The sequence below is a fragment of the Centroberyx gerrardi genome, chromosome 14 (assembly GCF_048128805.1).
Source record: "Centroberyx gerrardi isolate f3 chromosome 14, fCenGer3.hap1.cur.20231027, whole genome shotgun sequence".
Classification (NCBI taxonomy): domain Eukaryota; kingdom Metazoa; phylum Chordata; class Actinopteri; order Beryciformes; family Berycidae; genus Centroberyx; species Centroberyx gerrardi.
In genome coordinates this window covers 14876567-14895076 of record NC_136010.1, presented here as the reverse complement: position 1 = coordinate 14895076, position 18510 = coordinate 14876567, and the positions used below count along the sequence as shown (strand labels likewise).

Below are 18510 nucleotides of genomic sequence, written 5' to 3'. Positions count from 1 at the left end.
GAGGGGGGAGTATGAGAAAGTGTGAGAGGAACAAGGAGAGACAGGGCAGAGAAAAGAGAGGAGGAGAGAAAGGGCAAGACAGACAGCGCAAGACTTCAGAGCCTGTCTGTGAAGCTGGCAGCGATAAGATAAGAGACACAGCCCAAGCTGTTGTAGCTGACACACACACACACACACACACACACACACACACACACACACTGCTTCAGGGGGGTTCCTCAAAGTTGGCTCCATTCTGCGATACAGCGTCTCTACCCTCACACACCATTACACAGCCATCAGTACTGCACGGACTACGCTACTCATTCACTTTAAAGACCAATATAAGTGTGTTATGCGTAGTTATTTTCCGTATGAAAACTTCAGAGATGTTTGATTGAGAGTGTATTTGAAGTTAATCATCCGTGCCCGAGAGGAGAAGGTTCTGCCAACAGCGGCGAGGACAGACCAGGAACGCCTCTGGAAACGTTCCCTGTGCTGATTATGTTTAAATGAAAAGGAACAGGTGAGGGCCTTTGCCAAGTGACAAATGCCACTGAGCTGCTTTCTTTGTGCCAGTGAATGTGTGTGTGTGTGTTTGTGTGTGTGTGTGTGTGTGTGTGTATTAAACCCTCATTATTTGTGTCTTTGTCACCGCAACCGATTATCATCCATTTGTCATATGATATCCAGAGCCCCGTTCATGCTGTGAATACATTTCTCTCATCCATCCATCCATCCATTACAAGGTTCTATATGACTTTTTTTTGTTTTTTTTAATCAAAATTGAATTATTCTATTCATGATCTTTGAATGCTATACTTGCGCAGTGTTTCCTCTGTGATTTTATGCAGCTGTGGTGCTTGGGGGGGGAATATCCCATATCTGTTTGGGTCGAAGTAATGTTTCAAGTTTGTTTTTTTAATCATAATAAAATTCTAAAACATTTGGACTATACTTACTTTAGTTTTAGATGATAGTAAGACTAAATTACAATTAATTTCACATTTTCTCTAGCAGTAGCGCTAACCTTTTGGGGTTAAAAATTTTAAAAGATCGGCGTTACATAGCAGTTTTGACTGATAGGATATCTTTGATCCAGAACTCAGAACTGCACTTGACCCAGATAGACCCTTGTAATTCCAAGCTCACCACTTTTTAAGGCCTTGTATTTAGATAGTTTGACCTTACCCATACCCCTTACCATACCCTTCCATCCATCCATCCACCCTGTCGGCCGGTCTGCTCCCCGTGGCTATGGGGGGTTTTCTGGGACTGTGACTCAGCATAGAGGGCGGCAGCATAATTAGCAGACATGCTAAAGCAAGCTTAAGCCAATGCTAGGCGGCTAACTCCATGACCTACTTTACAAAGAGGATTTTCCCCACCACTCACTCTGTCTGTGTGTCTGCTAGACGCTGATAACTCCGTGTAACAAATTCACACAAACACACACACACACACACACATACACACACACACACACGCACATACAGAGTGAGAAAGAGAGGAGAAAGAAACAAAGTGAGAGAGAGACCGAGAGAGAGAGAGCAAGACAGAATGACACAGCAAGCTAAACACACACACAAATACAAATATACACACACATGCACATACATGCATATACATGAGAGAAGGAGGAGAAAAAGAAACAGAGGTTGTGTGTGAGTGAGTGAGAAAGAAAGAGAGAGAGCAAGATACACACACACACACACACACACACACACACACACACACACAGCATCAGTAATAAAGCCTGAAAGCCATGTCAAGCTGGAGCTGATGGTATATGATGCTTGCTATTCTGCCCCTTGTGTCTTCTTGGCTTTTTAGTGGCACTGAAACATTGCTTGTGCCTGTGTGTGTGTGTGTGTGTGTGTGTGTGTGTGCACGTGTATGCGCATGTTTGTGTTTATGTGTGTGTATCATCCTGCTATTCTTTACGCAAGCCTGAGCACTCAAATCTAACTCACCTCCCTCCTTGGAGGCTGAGCGAGTGCTCGGCGTGTGAGCAACTCCTGTCTTATCTTCTTATTCAAGAAAAGCTCAGTGTTGTCTTCTGTTGTTTGTTTCTGCATGCTGCCCCATCTCCCTGTCTCTCCCTTGTCTCTCCCTTGTCTCTCCCTGGCCGGCTCCTGACAGACGCCTCCCTCTACTCCCCTCACCGTCCTCCTCTCTCTTTCTCTCTCTCCTCTCCCTCTCTCCATCCTCCCCTCCTGAGGATTCTTTCTACCTTTCTTCTCTCGGTGGGGAGGAGGGGGGACTCGGCTGTGGAAGTTATTGAACAGCGCCGGGCTTAATGAGGCGGATGCAACGAGTGACCAGAGACCTCTAACTTTATACACACATACCTCATTAAGAGGGGAGAGAGAGAGAGAGAGAGAGAGAGAGAGAGAGAGGAATTCTTGCACCCGCAAAAATTGGATTCTGATACATAATTATTCTTTCCACCTGTGGAGAAAAATAGGAACAGAAACAAAGCAAACGAGGGAGATGGAAATAGAAGAAAAAGTTCTGAGTGGGAGGAGAGATGCTGAGGCAGCCAGGGAGCTCTATGCAGGAACTTGCTTTAATCTACACTTCAAATGAGTGAGTGTGGAAATGAGAGCGGCAAAGTGCCTTAGCCGGTTTCTGTGTTGGGGCGTGTGTGTGTGTGTACGCGCACCTGTGTCTGCATGTGTGGATGCGCGAGTGTTCGTGCGTGCGTGTGTGTAGGCAAAGGGCTGATTACAATAACAAAGAGCTAGCAGTGGGAAGCGACGTAACAGCGTTTTACTCCGGCGCAGTCAGGATCAGAGTCGAACCACCAGATAATTAAAACCACAAAAAATCACAACCTGTTCTGTTTTCAGCCATATTTTTTTTTTTTTTTACTCACTCTCTCCCTGTTGTTCTCCAGCTATTTTTACACTGTCTGTCTGCACCTTTTGTGTTTTTCAGAGCAGACGCCTGTCCACAGCGATGTTAAACAAACACAATCTGTGCCAACTGTCCGCACAAGGATTGAATGGTCCTCGCAGGTCACCAAAAAACAAAAGGAAAAGGGAAACTGCTGAGGGAGAAGTCAATTAGTTTTTTTAAGTTGACTCCCCCAACTGCCAAAATGGTACTGCCCTCCAGGGATTACTTAGGGGTGATTGATTATGAAATGGTACTGCCCAGAGCTGGGGGGGAGATCGGTTGGGTGGTGACGCTAACCACTGAATCTCTGGCATGTGACCACTGACCACAAAGAACCACCAAAGAACTGCTTGGACCTCTGTACCAGTGGTCTCCAAACACGTGCATACACACACACACACATATACACACACACACATTCATCACGCACCACTTCAAAAATTCCCCTAAGTCCACTGTTTTACATGCAGTGAGTGGATTTAGCACTTTGTTCATTACCCTGTTTTCAATCAGATGAGAGTTCAGGTGTCTACAAGAGGGACAGATATGATAATGATCTGGCATCAAACTCTTCATAATTAGTCTGTCTAACAACAACAGAACAGTACAGTATGTACGGATATAAATATCAGAGACACTCCACTGAGTCTCCGCTAATCCTGCAACAATCACAGAGAGAGCCTGTCCACTCAACCATTACAGATCCAGCGATCTGAGACCCACTGCTGAGTTGCAGGCTGGCTCCATTTGCTTTCAAAGCATTGGCTGGGAAATGGAACATTCACTAGTTTGTAGTATCATGGTGGGCGAAAATATCAGCTCAATTCAAAAGCTTACAGGGCGAAAATATGCGAGGGCACATTCTCAGGCATGTAGATGTAGCTAGGAGAGAGAGAGAGAGAGAGAGAGAGAGAGAGAGAGAGAGTGGACATGTGTTACTGCGCTGGACATCAGATATTTATGACTCCAACTGACCCTCAGATCAAATGTTTCCTGCCATCTGATTGGCTAACCTCCAGCGGGACCTCTGACCTACTGCCTATGAGGTCATTGCAGCTGGGTCATTTATCACAAGTGTCCCTCTCCTCTCTGGTTTCTCCTTCTTCTTCTTCGCTCTGGCTCATTTAGTCTTTCATCTGGTCCCCCGCCGCCTTTTCCCACACCCCTTTCTCCCTCTCTGATTTTGGCACGAGGGGGAAAAGAATGAGAGTCAAGGTTAACTCTCGCCCTCATCTGACACCGTGTTAAAGGTCTAACGCACACCGACACACACCAGCAGAGAGACGGGAGCTCCAGCACAGAGATAACACACAGTGAAGAGCCACTTAGAGGAAGGATGTACATGTTTGAATAGCTGGGAGAGAGAAAGACGGGAGGGAAGGTGTGTATGTGTGTGTGTGTGTTTGTGAAGAGAGTGGGGGAGGTGCAATGTGGAGTACAAAAACACACACACACCCTCCCTCACCCAGGCAACTGACAGCTGGGGAGACGGACAAGGGGCATGCGAAGAGAAGAAAGTGCGAGTGAGAAAAGGAAAAGCCAGAGTACATTAAAGGAGGAGAATTGCACGTTTACAACAAAAAGTGAAAGAGAACGGCGAGGACCACACATTGCGAGAAGCAGAGGAGTTGAGGTGAAGAGTGTAAAACGCCATATGAGAAAGGAAAGAAAAGGAAAGAATAGACTGAAGGAGCGGGTGTGGAGGGGGAACACATGGCTCCTTTGGACGGATTCTGTAGGGAGAGAGAGAGAGAGAGAGGGCCCAGCTGGCGTGGGGGAGGCGAGAGGAGGGACATGGGGAGAGCAGGGTGTTGGTGGTGGGGGGTAGGGTGGGGTGGGGTGGGGTAGGGTGGGGTGGGAGAGGAGGAGAGGGAGATGAAGAAAGATGTGGCTCTGTTCTCCTCTCCACTGGTGTCCTTTTTTTCCATGATTCCATGATTTCCGTGTTTCATTCATTGTTGCAAGCCTCAGGTTCAGGAATGTGTGTGTGTGTGTGTGTGTGTGTGTGTGTGTGAGTGTGTAGGGTGAGGTTAAGCAACTCACAGCTGTCCTCCTCCTCAGTGATGGCGCTGACGACATAACAGGCGTACACGAAGCCCAGGAGCTGTGAACACACAAGCAAACGAACAGCGTCAACAGTTAGACGAAAGAGAGACGGCAGTGTATAGTGTGCATATAGGTGCATGTGTGTGTGTGTGTGTGTGTGTGTGTGTGTGGACGAGCAGAGAGACCACAAAGATCGTTGGGAATACACGGCTCAGTTGAAAGAGAAAGCCTTGTGGGTATGTGGCTTTGATTTGAGAGACGGTGGCTGTTGTGTTCCAGCGATACACCGGTGGGCGGATGGCGCAACAGGGTGTAAAGAACAGCACGGTGTTGAGGTTACTGATATCAAACCTCCCTGAATACTCAACACACTCATTTTCCAGTGCGCTTTAATGTCTATGTTGGCAAGACTTTTCGACTGCTTCGAGGGAACACATACGAGCCGCATTATGCACGCACACACGAAAGCAAGAAAGCGAGCGTACAAGTGAACGTAAGCCTTCGCATGTGCCCGCAAACACACAGAGAACATAGCCCGTGGAACTGGCAGATGGCTGTCATCTTCTCCGAAACAGACACAGTGAGAGACAGAGAGAGACAGACAGTCGCTCTCCACCCAGCCATCCAGCGCTTGGCACTCTGCCATGCCAATTAAAACAGCATCGGGCACACTGCCCTCCTCACACACTGGGTAAACACAGAACCCAGGGGGGTGGCGACTGTGAGTGATGGTGGCTATTTATATAACACTCATTCAACCTATAACTTAGCTTGGCTTATCTAATTATACCAGGAACAAACATGATGAGCATGCAGTTTGCACGTCGTTTATGTTTATCACTCGGGCTTTATTCAATGTTTTACCCAGACAACATATTTTGCCTTTATTAAAGTTCACCCAAGGCCTATCCAGAAGTAGATTAAATGTTTTATTTATGAATGCAACAACCCAGGTGTGTTGTCTAGTAGAAATGGAATGGGTCTGTCTCTGTGTGGGCTGGTAAAGATACATAACTCTGTCTCTCTCTCTCTCTCTCTCTGTGTTTTTTTCTCTCTCTAGTATCTAATTGCTGGTCTCAACCCATCCATTACAGTGGCGGTGAAATGGAGGTGAATTAGCATATGTATAAAGCCAGTGTCAAACACAAGATGGTGTTAACAGCAGGGGGCACACCCTGTTTTTCAATCGCATACTGTGTGTGTGTGTGTGTGTATGTGTGTGTGTGTGTGTGTGCGCGTGTGTGTGTTTTTCTTTTGTGCAAGTGTGTGTAAGTGTGTGCATATATGAGTGAGTTTATATGTGTGCGTTTGTTTAATTTTCACAAAGGATTGTGATTGCTCTGTCGGTCTTGGGGTTCAGTCAAAAATAGCACAGTCAACATACGGCGGAGGATGCTTGAGGGCAAGAAAATAGCAACGTTTTTCTGTGTATGTGTGTGAAAGAGAGAGAGGGAGAGAGAGAGAGAGAGAGAGAGAGAGAGAGAGAGAGAGAGAGAGAGAAGGGAGTGGAGGAAGGAGTGTAGGCTCTTACCCCCCACAGATGCTTTCATCAGAGAAATACAGAGTCAGGGAAAGTGCAACCGCAAAAATGTTGAGGTGATGATGACAGAAACAATCTAAAAGCATGTTCGAGCCATCAATCGCCCTGAGGATAAAAACCACACAACACAATTTACATACTTTTTAGCCTCAGCGCACACTCATAAATAGCAATTGAGAACAGACAAATCCAACATACCGGGGGTTTCATAAAATCGAGTGTGTACGCCTAGAAACGGTGAATACCAAAGCGTAGGGGTGTGCCTAACTGTCACTGCCAAGTAATGGGAAATCACTATCATTTTTTATCTCTGGACTAACAGATGTTGACAGCAAGGAAGTCAGAATGCTGCATGATGCATTCTCACCATGTGAACCAGAAGTAATGTCTCTCCTCATGAAAGTCAACCAAGAGCTGATATTAATCAGTTTGTCTTGTATTATTTTCTATGGCTTAGGCCCATTTAAGTGTGATGTATAGGGCGCTAGTAAGGTCAGAGGATGGAACACTTACTGGCCTTTCGCTTGAGGCTTTCCTGTCCTCACCCAGTATAGGTCAGTGTCCTCAATAACAAGTGACAATTCCACTTATATCTCCCTACATATTAAATGGCCTTAAATCACGCTCATAAAATCCCTGCCTCTCTCTCTCGGCTTGCCCCTGTCCCACGCACACTCTCACAGACACACACACACACACACACGCAGCCTTCCATGTTCCTCTCTGACTTCCCCCAATCAGTTCAGGGATGGTTTCGGAAATTAATGTCATATTAATTAAGCTCATAAAAGCCCTGGCCTGTCCTCTGAGGCTCGATCTGAGTCTGTGGGGGCGCAGCAGACTGACAAAGTGAACTCATTTGCCTGCCAATCACTTGTTTTTTTTTTGCCGTGTCCTCTGTTCTTTTTTCTTCCCTGTTAGTCACTTTCTAAACGCAGGTCTCCCCACCACTGTCCGTTTCCATTCCACAATCTGTGAATCTCTTACTCTTCTCTCTCGCCCTCTCTCTCCGTCCTTAGTGGAGGTCTCCTTGTTTTGTTGGTGCTCTAATGGTAAGTGCCCACCCACCCACCCCTCCCTTCCTCTGCCGTGGTTCAGCGTGACCCAAACAACTGACAGAGGGAGGCAAGAGGACAGAAAACCAGAAAAAAAAAAAAAAAGGTGTCGCAGTGTCCGCCGAGGACAAACATGAAAGGCAAAGCTGTCTTCCATTTGGCCTTCATCTACTATTTACTATATTGCAGAGAGTATCAAAGGAGGAATTGGGGGCAGCGAGATAGTTCAGCCTAGTCTGTGTTTCTTCTTTCACATAATGGAGAGAAAAGAAGTTCAAGGCTCTGGCATTCACACACACATGTATGTACGTGTGTGTGTGTGTGTGTGTGTGTGTGTGTGTAGGTGTGTGTGTTTGTGTGTGTGTGAGAACAAGGCCAGCTGCTGAGCTAGAAAAAAAGGGCTACTGCTATTTGCATAGGCTAATGAAGGTCAGTTTTTACACTGAATTTTTCAGTCTAGGTAGAAAGACACATAACCAGCTCCACAATACACAGAAATTTACTCATAAACGTCAATCCGCTGGGCATGAATCTGCTTCACGATCAAAAGCATGTACTCTCCTCGGTTATTCTAGCTAACTCAGATAAATCAGGGACATAGCGAATCATCGGTTATGTCTGTGGAGACATTTCTGCAACCTAAAATTCAATTATCAGTCTTGCTCACTACAAAGCTACAACTACATCCTACAAGAATTTGTGTGTCTGTCTGTTTTTGTGTGTTGATAGGAATTAGAGATGCTTCCTGACTGCAGCCCATTGGCTTGTGAGTGTGTGTGTGTGTGTGTGTGTGTGTTGTGATGGATATCTGTGTCGATCTACAAGCTAATTAACACAGTATTGATTGAGCCTCATTGTCAGGAGAAAAGTCACTAAGTGTTCTACAATGAAGGAAATTCTTAGGTAGGATATATAGAGGGAAAGAGGGAGAGAGAGAGAGAGAGAGAGAGAGAGAGAGAGAGAGAGAGAGAGAGAGAGAGAGAGAGAGAGAGCAGTCTTCTAGTTTAATTTCCTGGCACTCTCTGCCTGACAATGAGGCAACAGCTTCCCTACAGAAAATGAGACTATCTGTGTGTGTGTGTGTGTGTGTGTGTGTGTGTGTGTGTGTATGTGTGTGTGGCCAGCTGCATGTTTAATGACAGTTAAAATATGATGAGATAAGGACTGCAGGGACCACATCCACCTGTTCTTTTCCAGCCCCCTCCCCACACACACACACACACACACACACACACACACACACACTGTACCCTGGATGATTGTGTTTGGGGCGGCTGCCAAAGGAGATTTGGCGTGTTCAGATGTGGGCAGAGTTAAGTTTGATTTATACTATCTCCACTGGGCCACAGAGGGGGATTATGGGTCTGTGGAGGTGATCTGCACCTTCCACATCGAATAACTGCAAATAAATGCATGTCAGCTTCAGAGAAAACCCAACACACGGACAGGAGTGGCTGCTCACACACAAGTAAAGGAAAGGAAGAAAATAAAACACTCGCTGCACATTCTGCACATGCAACCCACAACACTAACACCGTAGATCATGCGGAGGGTATAAACTGGGCTTTAGAGCAGGTCTGAGTGGAGGAGAGAGAGATGAGGCTCTCTGGACCAAGCAGCCTAATGGACTGAAGGTTAAACAGTTCACACACACAGGTAGGCAAATAAAAACAACCTCTACTCACTCACCAAGCAGAAAGTAAAGCACAAGCATTACACTCGAGAAGGCTTGCTCCTTTAATGTTGCTTGTTTTTCTCTTTGGAAATTGCAAGTTCTCCTCTAAACTCCGCTTCTCTCTCTTTTCCTCGCCTTCTCTCAGACGTTTAACAAGACCAAATATTAGAGTAAAATTAATCTGAGGAAAAATCCATTTCTCAACAAAACAGATTAACAATTAAAGCTCTTGTGGGGTGGGTGGGGTGTTTGAAGTTTGAGGGCGGGCAGTCATTTTTTCACGATGTACTGTGAGTAGCCTGACACAATATCCAGTGGCCCGCTCAAGACTAATTCTCTCCTCTGCTCCTCTGCTCTTTCTCTTCTCCTCCCTCTGTTCGGCACCAGCCAGCAAACCTAATAACCGCTCAGCACTGCCTCATAAGTCTTTTAATCCTGGGATCTTTATAATCCTTTGAAGCAGATGCTGTAAAACTTGCTTTGCAGTTGCATTACAAATTTGGAGCTGACATGCTACAGAGGCGCTTTATACTAGCAGCATTACACTGGGCAATGCAATGGCCATTTACTGATTACCGACTGATTACTGGACTTCAAACAAAAGCACATCAAAGATAACCTCCTGCTGGCTCTCCATGCAATTCAATAAACCCAAAACGCACAGACAAACACATTCACTCCAGTAGTAATAATGACTGTTCAGGATGAGAAGCCTGAAAAAGCAACATGGAGTAATGGACTTATCAAAGCTATCACCCTGACCTTTTGGGTTGGGTTTGGCGGGGGGGGGGGGGGCTGCTGTTTTCATGTGAGCCCCTCCCTCTCTGTTGAATTGAATGAACCTTAACACACACAAAACACACACCCCACCCTACAGCCCGGCACAGCCCCGAGCGGTAATCACAGGGGTCAGACCATGCTAGGCCTGCAGTGGGGGACCCCTCTAATCATCCAGGGGCAGTTATTCATCCTCCAACCCCCCACCCCTCCACCCCTCCACCCCCCCCCATCCCCTATCCCCCGGCGCTAAACAAGCCACGCTTTAATGTAGACATGACAGAACCATCAAAGCTATAGAGAGAGAGAGCGAGAGAGTGAAAGAGAAGAAGTGGAACAGAAAAAGAGAGAGAGACAGAGAGCAAGAGCGAGAGAGAGAGGGAAAATAAGTGAGAGCCAGCGAGAGCGGCAGAGAGAGACAGATAAGTGCGCAGTCATTTTAGTTAGAGGGGATGTGATAGAGATGGAGGTCATGAGTGGGAGATCTGGGCAGGAAAAGGAGACAGGAAGACAGACAGAGCAGAGAGATTGTGATTGAGGGGGGGGGGGGGGAGAGAGAAAAGAGGAAATGAGCAATGGAATGAGAGAATGACGCAGGTTGCAATTCCTCCCATCATCAACTTACACACATTCCTCCCAACGCCGATTTCTAGGGAATAGAGAGGCAACAGCAGAAAGCATTGCCTGTGGCAGCAATATTCCACTCTAAATGATATCTCTGTGTGTGTGTGTGTGTGTGTGTGTGTGTGTGAGAGAGCACTCCTGTTTCTCTGGCTGCTTTATGAGAAGCTTTGACAAGCCCTCGATGTCTCTCACTACTCCCTTTAGTGTGTAAGAGTTATATCTACAGATGTAAACTGAATATCACATCTCTCTCTCAATTTCTCCTCCTCTCTCTTCTCATACTTTTTCTTCCTAACGACCCTCCATCTCGCCGGAGTTGTTTTCTCAGACACTGTTTTATTTAACAGTTGAGGCGGGGACGGGGGGATAAACGGAAGACAAATAAAGGGAGGAAGGATGTGGATTTTGTGATTTTGTCTTGACTCCAGTGACAGGGAATCAGTCAATGCCACTGTATGACATTAGTGGGCAACCAAAGCCATTCAATAGCAGTACGTACTGAGGGGTTAGACAGGGTTCCAGTGAAGGCAACGAAGAACATGAGGGCAGACGGAGCAAAAGATTCCTCTCAGTGATGAATAAATAATACATCATCCCCAGTTTGAAAAGGTTGCTTCTCTGCGTACTTCAAGCTCATCCTCACAACTGCGTGGTTGCTTGTTGTCCCGTTTGAATGTAGCCTATGACGATAATAAGCAAAAACAAAGGGGCTGCCCTTCACCAATCTACAGCCTCACTTCTGGACGCCGTCCCTCTAGCCCATGATGAATCTGACCGGCAGGATGACAGTGACGTCTCCATTACTGGGCCATGGATCCACATTTTTCATCTTAATGAAACATTCTCCTTGGAGCCCAGACTAAATATTTAATGGGCTCCCATGGTGACCTTGAAAAACCTTTAACAAAGACAAAGGGCCACTCTCTTCCCATTCTCTTCCCTTTGCCCCGTTTCCCCTCCGTTTTCACAATAAAGGAAAAAAAAGGACAAACCAAAACAAATGTGGACATCTCGAAAGGGCTCTGTTTTCCTAAGCGGTGCGCTGCTTTTGGCCTGAGTCGAGGCGAGGGAACAAGGAAAAGGATGCCATTTGTGATACTGCGATTTTAGTACCAATTTCCCTCTTCCTCTTGAGAGCCGTTCCCACGGAGATGCCATTGAATGCTCAGTTGGACAATACCATCTGAAGGAGCGGGCAGAGGGGTGTTAACCATCTCATAAGCAAGTAGCATATAGGAGAGCCACAGTGCGTGTGTGGTGAGGAATAAACAATCCCAGTGTCTAAGGTTGAGCGCAAGGGGTAATGGGGTTCGATAAGGGACTTAAGGTTGTAAAGTGAGGTCAGCCATTTTATTATCTTTCTCCGTGGGGCTGAATGGTACAGTCCAGTGCTTCTCCATCCTGGTCCACGCTGCTAGTTTTCTATTCTACCAGGTAGATAATTGCATTCACTGTGCATCCCTGGATGTAAATTAGTCCCTGATTAGATGGCTGGAATAAAAACCAGCAGGGAGTGATGAAGCTGCTGCGTATTACTCTCTCTCTCTCTCTCTCTCTCTGTCTCTCTCTCTCTTTATCAGATACCTACTGCAACCATTGAATTCGACTCCACATGTATTAAACTGCATGAGAAATGGGAGTGTGTATGTGCATGTGTATGTGTGTAGCGACGGTGTGAAAGTGTGTGCGGGTGAATGTTACTGTATAATTTGAACTATTTTACTCTTGTGAAGCACTTTGTGACTTTGCTCTGTGAAAGCTGCTATACAAATAAACTTACTTACTTACAGTTAATGCGTGTAAGTGTGTGTGTTACGCACGTTGGAGCCTGTGTGCCTATGAACGTCGGCAACTAAGAAGGTCCTGGCTCCTGTCCCACATGAGGTTAGTTAGTCATCCACAAGTGTGTGTGAGCAGGACGTGTGTGTTTTCCAGTGTATTAATACAGAGCCGTATAAAGAGGACGATAACAATCCCTGCAGTGTTTGACTAACCTGTTAGCAGCTGGCAAGTCGGAGCCAGACAAAACAACAGATCAATTTTTCATTCAGCGACCGGGGCAGAGGGAGGGAGCAGAGGCTGGTATAGACAAAATAACAGAGCGTCGTGGTGTATTCAGAACAATGCTTCAAGGGAAAAGAAAACGGCGCCTTCCCTTTTCCCCGCGTTCACCTTTTGACTGCATGAATCCGACGGTGAATGTGCGTGCTACGAGCGCTCTGTATGTAATATGAGGTGTTTGCGTGATGCGTGATGTAGCGTGAACGTTCGTCTGTAAGCGGTGTGCTCACGTGTGACTCGTTAACTTGTTACTCACAGCGACGAGGATCTGCGTGCCGCTGTGCATGACTTCAATGTACTGGTAGTCCATGAGGCAGCCCATGACAGTGATGTAGGAGTGGCTGTCCGTGGTGCGCACCCCGGGGGCCTGGGGCATCTCTCTCCTCACGCAGCCCGGCCCGTGTTCGCTCCACCAGGAGTGGTGGGCCGAGATGTTGAACGTCAGCAGGTCGCTGTCCTGGAAGGAGAAAAAAAAAAAAAAGTTAATACTCTCTATTTAGGCTTTAGATTTATTCAAGGAAGGTTCAATCCCAGGAGATAGTGCATGTTGTTCCGAGAGGCAGCAGGGGTCTTATCTCTGGGTACTTGGATGTTGTTGTTTGTTTACAGCAGTTCTCTTTTGCTCAGAGTGATGTTGAACTGTGGTAGTACCTTGGGTTGTGGAGCTTTCTGGCCATGGTATAACCCCCAAATCAGCAATTCTCTGTTATCTGGTGAGTGGAGAATTCACTGCCGTTGTATGGCGAAACAGGTCTCAAAATCAAACTTTTAGCACATAAGCGAACGCGAACAAAACAGATTCTGAAAAAAACTAGTCATGCTGCTGAATTGTCGTTAAGTGAATCACTTTCTTTATGTTTATTAAACCTTTCAGTTTGAACAAGTGTAACACCGAAATCTGGTCGGAGGAAAGAACGAAGAAAATTGTACGTTTATAATTGTAACTGGCAAAATATGTATTGGTAAACATATTATTTTCTTCGTTCCATCGGCATAAGTATCCTGCAACCGGATTTCGGTTCTCCAATCGTCTCTACTGGAGCACCAGAGCAACTGAATCACAGATTTTGGGGTTATATCATGGCCAGGAAGCTACACAACCCGAGGTACTACCACAGTTCAACATCACTTTAATACTTTACAATGAAGAGTAACAACATATAGGAGAGAGGAGATGACACTCAAAAGCTCTTGAGCCAGATGCAAACCCCTGTCACAAGTCCATGTAAGCATATAAAGTTCAGCAACTTGCTAAGCTGTACCACATCAGACTCTTTTGGAGCCTGTACTTCATAGATGTAACTCCTGCTCACCCTGTTAATGTCCAATTTGCACACAGACATATGAGCCCAAACATACAGACGCGCAGACACACACACACTCACACACCAATCAATACCCCAATACAGCAATCTAACCCCACATCTGCCCCTCAGTGACAAGACATGCATTATTAACACAGGCGAGTGGGCTGCTGCCTGTCAGGAAGCATCTCTGATTCCTATCAACACACTCACACACACACACACACTCACACACAAACACATAAACACAACATATACAGAACACTGGTAGCAACGACTTTCAACGTCAGATTTGTGCAGTCTGAGGGAAAAAAAACTGTTGCTCTCTCATCATCTCATCCCTGTCTCTCTTTATTTTCTTTCTCTCTCTGTTTCTCTCTCTCTCACACACACACACACACAGAGACACAAACACAAGGGTGGCTGAAGGTCAATAGGTAGGATTTTGAAGACTAATGACTTGACAGATGCCATTGATTGAGCCTGCGAGCCAGGGAAACCAGCCCTGTCCAAGCTGTAGCCCCCTTCACAACTACAGTACCTCTGTAGTCGATACTGAAGAGGCTGTTGGCGACTGTCAAGAGTATTATTGTTATTCCCCCACGCGCCCCAAAGCCCCAAAGCACAAATCAATCCCTCCATATCATAGATTCAAGGTTAGCTTATACTGATATAGGATGTCATTGCTGGAGTGAAAGAGGAAGCCTCAAACTATTTTCTTTATACGTAAAAGTCAATACATATTTAAAACACATTTTGGAGACAATCCTGTCACTGGAATAACATGTGGCATCCTGTAATGCTTTTCAATCATTAGAATGTTATTCCTTATGATTTATTGTTTCTGAAAGACAGAAAAAAGGTAATTTATGTTTTTTATGTGATCGCACTGGGCAGCAAATCAGTTGATACATGTTGTAGATTCTTCTGGCTGTGATGAGTGTCTCTTATATCTTTTTTATGTTTACATTTCACAAAGCCATGCATGCACGTTGGTTGCATATTGATTCATGAGCATCATGAGCTGAAGGGAGAAAGTGTTGGGGGTGGACTGCTATCGTTTCTAAAACAAAGACACAATGCAGTTTCCTCTAGCTGAGAGGCAGCTTGACTTGTCACCGGGTCTGCAGTCCGTGTGTGTGTGTGTGGGGGGGGGGGGTGTGAGAGTGCATGGAAGAAAAAGAGAGGCAGAGAGAGAGAGAGAGAGAGAGGGAGAGAGATTGGGGATTGTTTAAAAAAAGAGGTGTGTGTTTGTGTGTAGCAGGGGTCTGTCTGTCTGTCTGTCTTCCACTGTGGGGGAGGGGATAAGGGATCAATAGGAGGTGACGGAGCATGTGGCATATGACTCTGACAACCTGCCCCCCCACCATGAGAGCCTGGCTCGCCCCTGCACACACACGCAGACACACACACACACACACACACACACACACACACACACACAGACCTCTTGAAGCGTCCTGTCGACATTGGTCATGGCAGGCCACACAGAATTAGCTGACTATGTTTTATGATAAAATGTGTTGGGGGCCTCTCAGCAAGCTGTGTGTCAGGTTTGGTCCTGTATGTGCATGCATGTGTGTGTGTGTGTGTGTGTGTAGCTGTGGGTGTGGAAGTGGGTGTGTGCGCGCTCCATTAGCCAGCTCTCCTCCTGGCCACCATATGCAGAGCTGGGAGCCCAGGCTGGCTCCATCTGTCGGGTTAATGCCCAGCCTCAGCCCCAAGCAGCTGGCCCCTACAAGCCTCATTATTCTAGCAGGAACCATGTACAGCCACACACACACACACACATAACGGACACACAGACACATGCAGACAGAGACAGACACACTTGATGGAGCCAAGGTCTATCTCACAATGACAAAGTCACCAGAGCCTGGGAAGGTGTTTCTAAAATTCATTTTGGCCATCTGAGCTGGTGTGAGATGAATGTTTCCTACATGAATACATTTACTCTCAATGGTCAGCCAAGCGACTGGGCAAGATACCCATTGATAGCCAGGGGAGTGGAGGGGAGGGGGGGGGGGCAGAGGAGGAGAGGAGAGGAGAGGAGAGGAGAGGAGGGGAGAGGAGAGGAGAGGAGAGGAGGGGAGAGGAGGGGAGAAGAGGAGGCTTCAATAGAGAGCGATGCGCCGAAATGAAAAAGGAAAGAGATGAAGCCTGCAAAATATGAGGAATAAATTAAAAAGATCAAAGGAGCAGGGAGCAGAGTGAGAAAGGGAGAAGACAAGTTGACAGGAGGAAGGAAGAAGGAAGGAGAGTGCATGAACTGATAAAGGGAGAGAGGTGACAACCCAAACACTTCCATTTGTCTGGATAAATACACATCTAATCCGCTCTCGGGAACCACAGGGGAGCCCAGAAGATTTGGGTGTGTGGGCGTGTTTGTGTGTGTGAGTGTGTGTGTGTGTGTGTGTGTGTGTGTGTGTTTTTCTTTTGGAGGGGATGGGTGGGGTGGGGGCAAGGGGGGGCTATATAGTATGACATAGAGAGTCTGTATTCGTTCTCTCGTCCTTCACCTTCCCCACAAATTTGAACATTTACCTATTAATGTCATTGAAAGGTGATTGATGGTGTGTGTGTGTGTGTGTGTGTGTGTGTGTGTGTGTGTCAACACCACTTTAGACACTTGAGACACTTTAATAGTTTTATATTTTCATCTTCATAGTTTAATAGCTTTATATGTATTTATATTGCCTTATATCTTTCCTGTACTATTTCTATTTTTTTATTACCTTTCCTGTACATTGTTCTGCCAATTGCTGCTGTGACACCCAAATTTCCCCTAGGGGATCAATGAAGTGCAATCTTATCTTATCTTACAGAGTTAGAAAAACATGGACACGCTACTCCCCCTGCCAGAACAGTGTGAAAACAATCATTCAACACCGTACGGAAGAAGAAGACACCCAAGTCTGACAGATGCTGGGTAAATAGTAGACTGAAGCTCTCACCTTGGACAGGCCTCCTACGTCCAGGTAGAAACAGATGATGAAGACGTTCCAGGCCACCCACAGAGCGGCCCATACTGTATACTGCAGGGCAAAGACACAGAGAGATTAGCTCCATGGAAACCAGGCGAACAGAACAGGCTAAGAACACACACACACACACATATACACACATATACACACACATATTTGCATGTCAGGGACCTCTCATTCTGCGAAAAGTTCCAGTAAGTTCAGTAAGTCTACCTAAGCCCTGAGGGGGGTTTTAACTGTTGAGGGTGAAGAGAGTTCATGTCTCTAACAGTATATAAAGTTGTGCAGCCAGACAGGCATCTGTTGACAGACAGACTGGGATTGAGTGGTTTTTCGCTGACGGAGAGAAGATTAATCAATGAGAAGATTGTGAAACCCTCTGACTCACAGTGAACTGTATGTTGAAAATGTCAGCGGCATCAGTGGAGGAGTGGAGGAGTTGGGTGCGATACGGCACCTGGGCTTCACTGTTCATAACACACATGTTGAATCATGAAACCCCCTCACCAGCAACCGCCCTTTTTCCACTTAAGATAACACAATAGCTCTCCTTTCCCTCCATTCCTCCTCCACCCTCTATTTCTTTATCTATCCTGTCTGCCTCCTGGTTACCCTCCTCCATCTCCTCTGCCTCTCTGTTTTTCTCTGTTACTCTCTCTCTCTCTCCGTCTCTGTCTCTCGTTCTCTCTCTCCCAATCTTTTCCTGTCGTTAACTTCGCCATCTGCACTTCCACTAATGCTGCTCCAAATAGGCTTTTAATGCCTCGGATGATCTTTATGGTGTCAAATGAAAACAGAATGGTGTAAAAGCACATTTACGTAGCTTCACAGTAATAGCTTTCTAACAATGGGAATGAAACAACATGCGGCGCGTTCATTGCACCGAGCGTCGGAGAATGACCTTCTCTGTCCAGAATCTAGACTTGGGGTATAAAGCTGATGAGCTCCTTAGCCCTGCCCCCCCCCACCCAAACACCCCTCCTTACCCCCAAGACTTAGACAAATCCTCAGCTCGAAAAGGATTGGAGCTGAGGTGGGTTTTTCGGGTGCACTTGGTTATGAGTGCAGCGTACACAGACGTTCACTCATTAATTAGCCCTAATTACCATGGGATTAGAGTGATTAGGGGTGGCAAACAATGCGTAAGAGAGAGCAGCAGAGTTAGCAATTGGAACGGAAAGGCAGCAAACGACACCCGACTTCCAATCTACCACCTTAGGTGAAGAACTAACGCGAAGTGACGTGACGCTGCTTAACAAAAACCGCAAGGAATAGGATTACGTGACAGGCTTTTACAGAGTTTACTAGTCAAAACGCCTCTTCTTCAGACGTGAGCACTCACCACCACGATGTAGCGCGGCCGGTACTGGATGGTGCCGAAGAGGCCGAGGATGACGATGATGATGTGGAAGAAGTTGGCGAGGATGGGGGCCCACTGGTAGCCCAGGAAATCAAACACCTGCCTCTCCAATGCCAACATCTGAGAGAGAGAGAGAGAGAGACAGAGAAATGTTATCCAGTTTACATGTAAATACATCGCCTCTACTGCTGTTAAAGTCAGTTG

General features: G+C 46.3%; 1 protein-coding gene across 1 annotated transcript in view; it reads right to left on the bottom strand.

Annotated features, from left to right (window-relative positions):
* The window catches only part of nkain4 (sodium/potassium transporting ATPase interacting 4), a 37468-nt gene that overhangs the window by 3132 nt on the left and 15826 nt on the right, over nt 1-18510 (bottom strand). The window contains exons 2-5 of the mRNA XM_071924951.2: nt 18289-18426; nt 16917-16997; nt 12915-13115; nt 4924-4984 (exon numbers count right to left, since the gene is read on the bottom strand). Of these exons, the coding sequence (XP_071781052.1) occupies nt 4924-4984; nt 12915-13115; nt 16917-16997; nt 18289-18426 (481 nt within the window). The remainder of the gene's footprint in view (nt 1-4923; nt 4985-12914; nt 13116-16916; nt 16998-18288; nt 18427-18510) is intronic.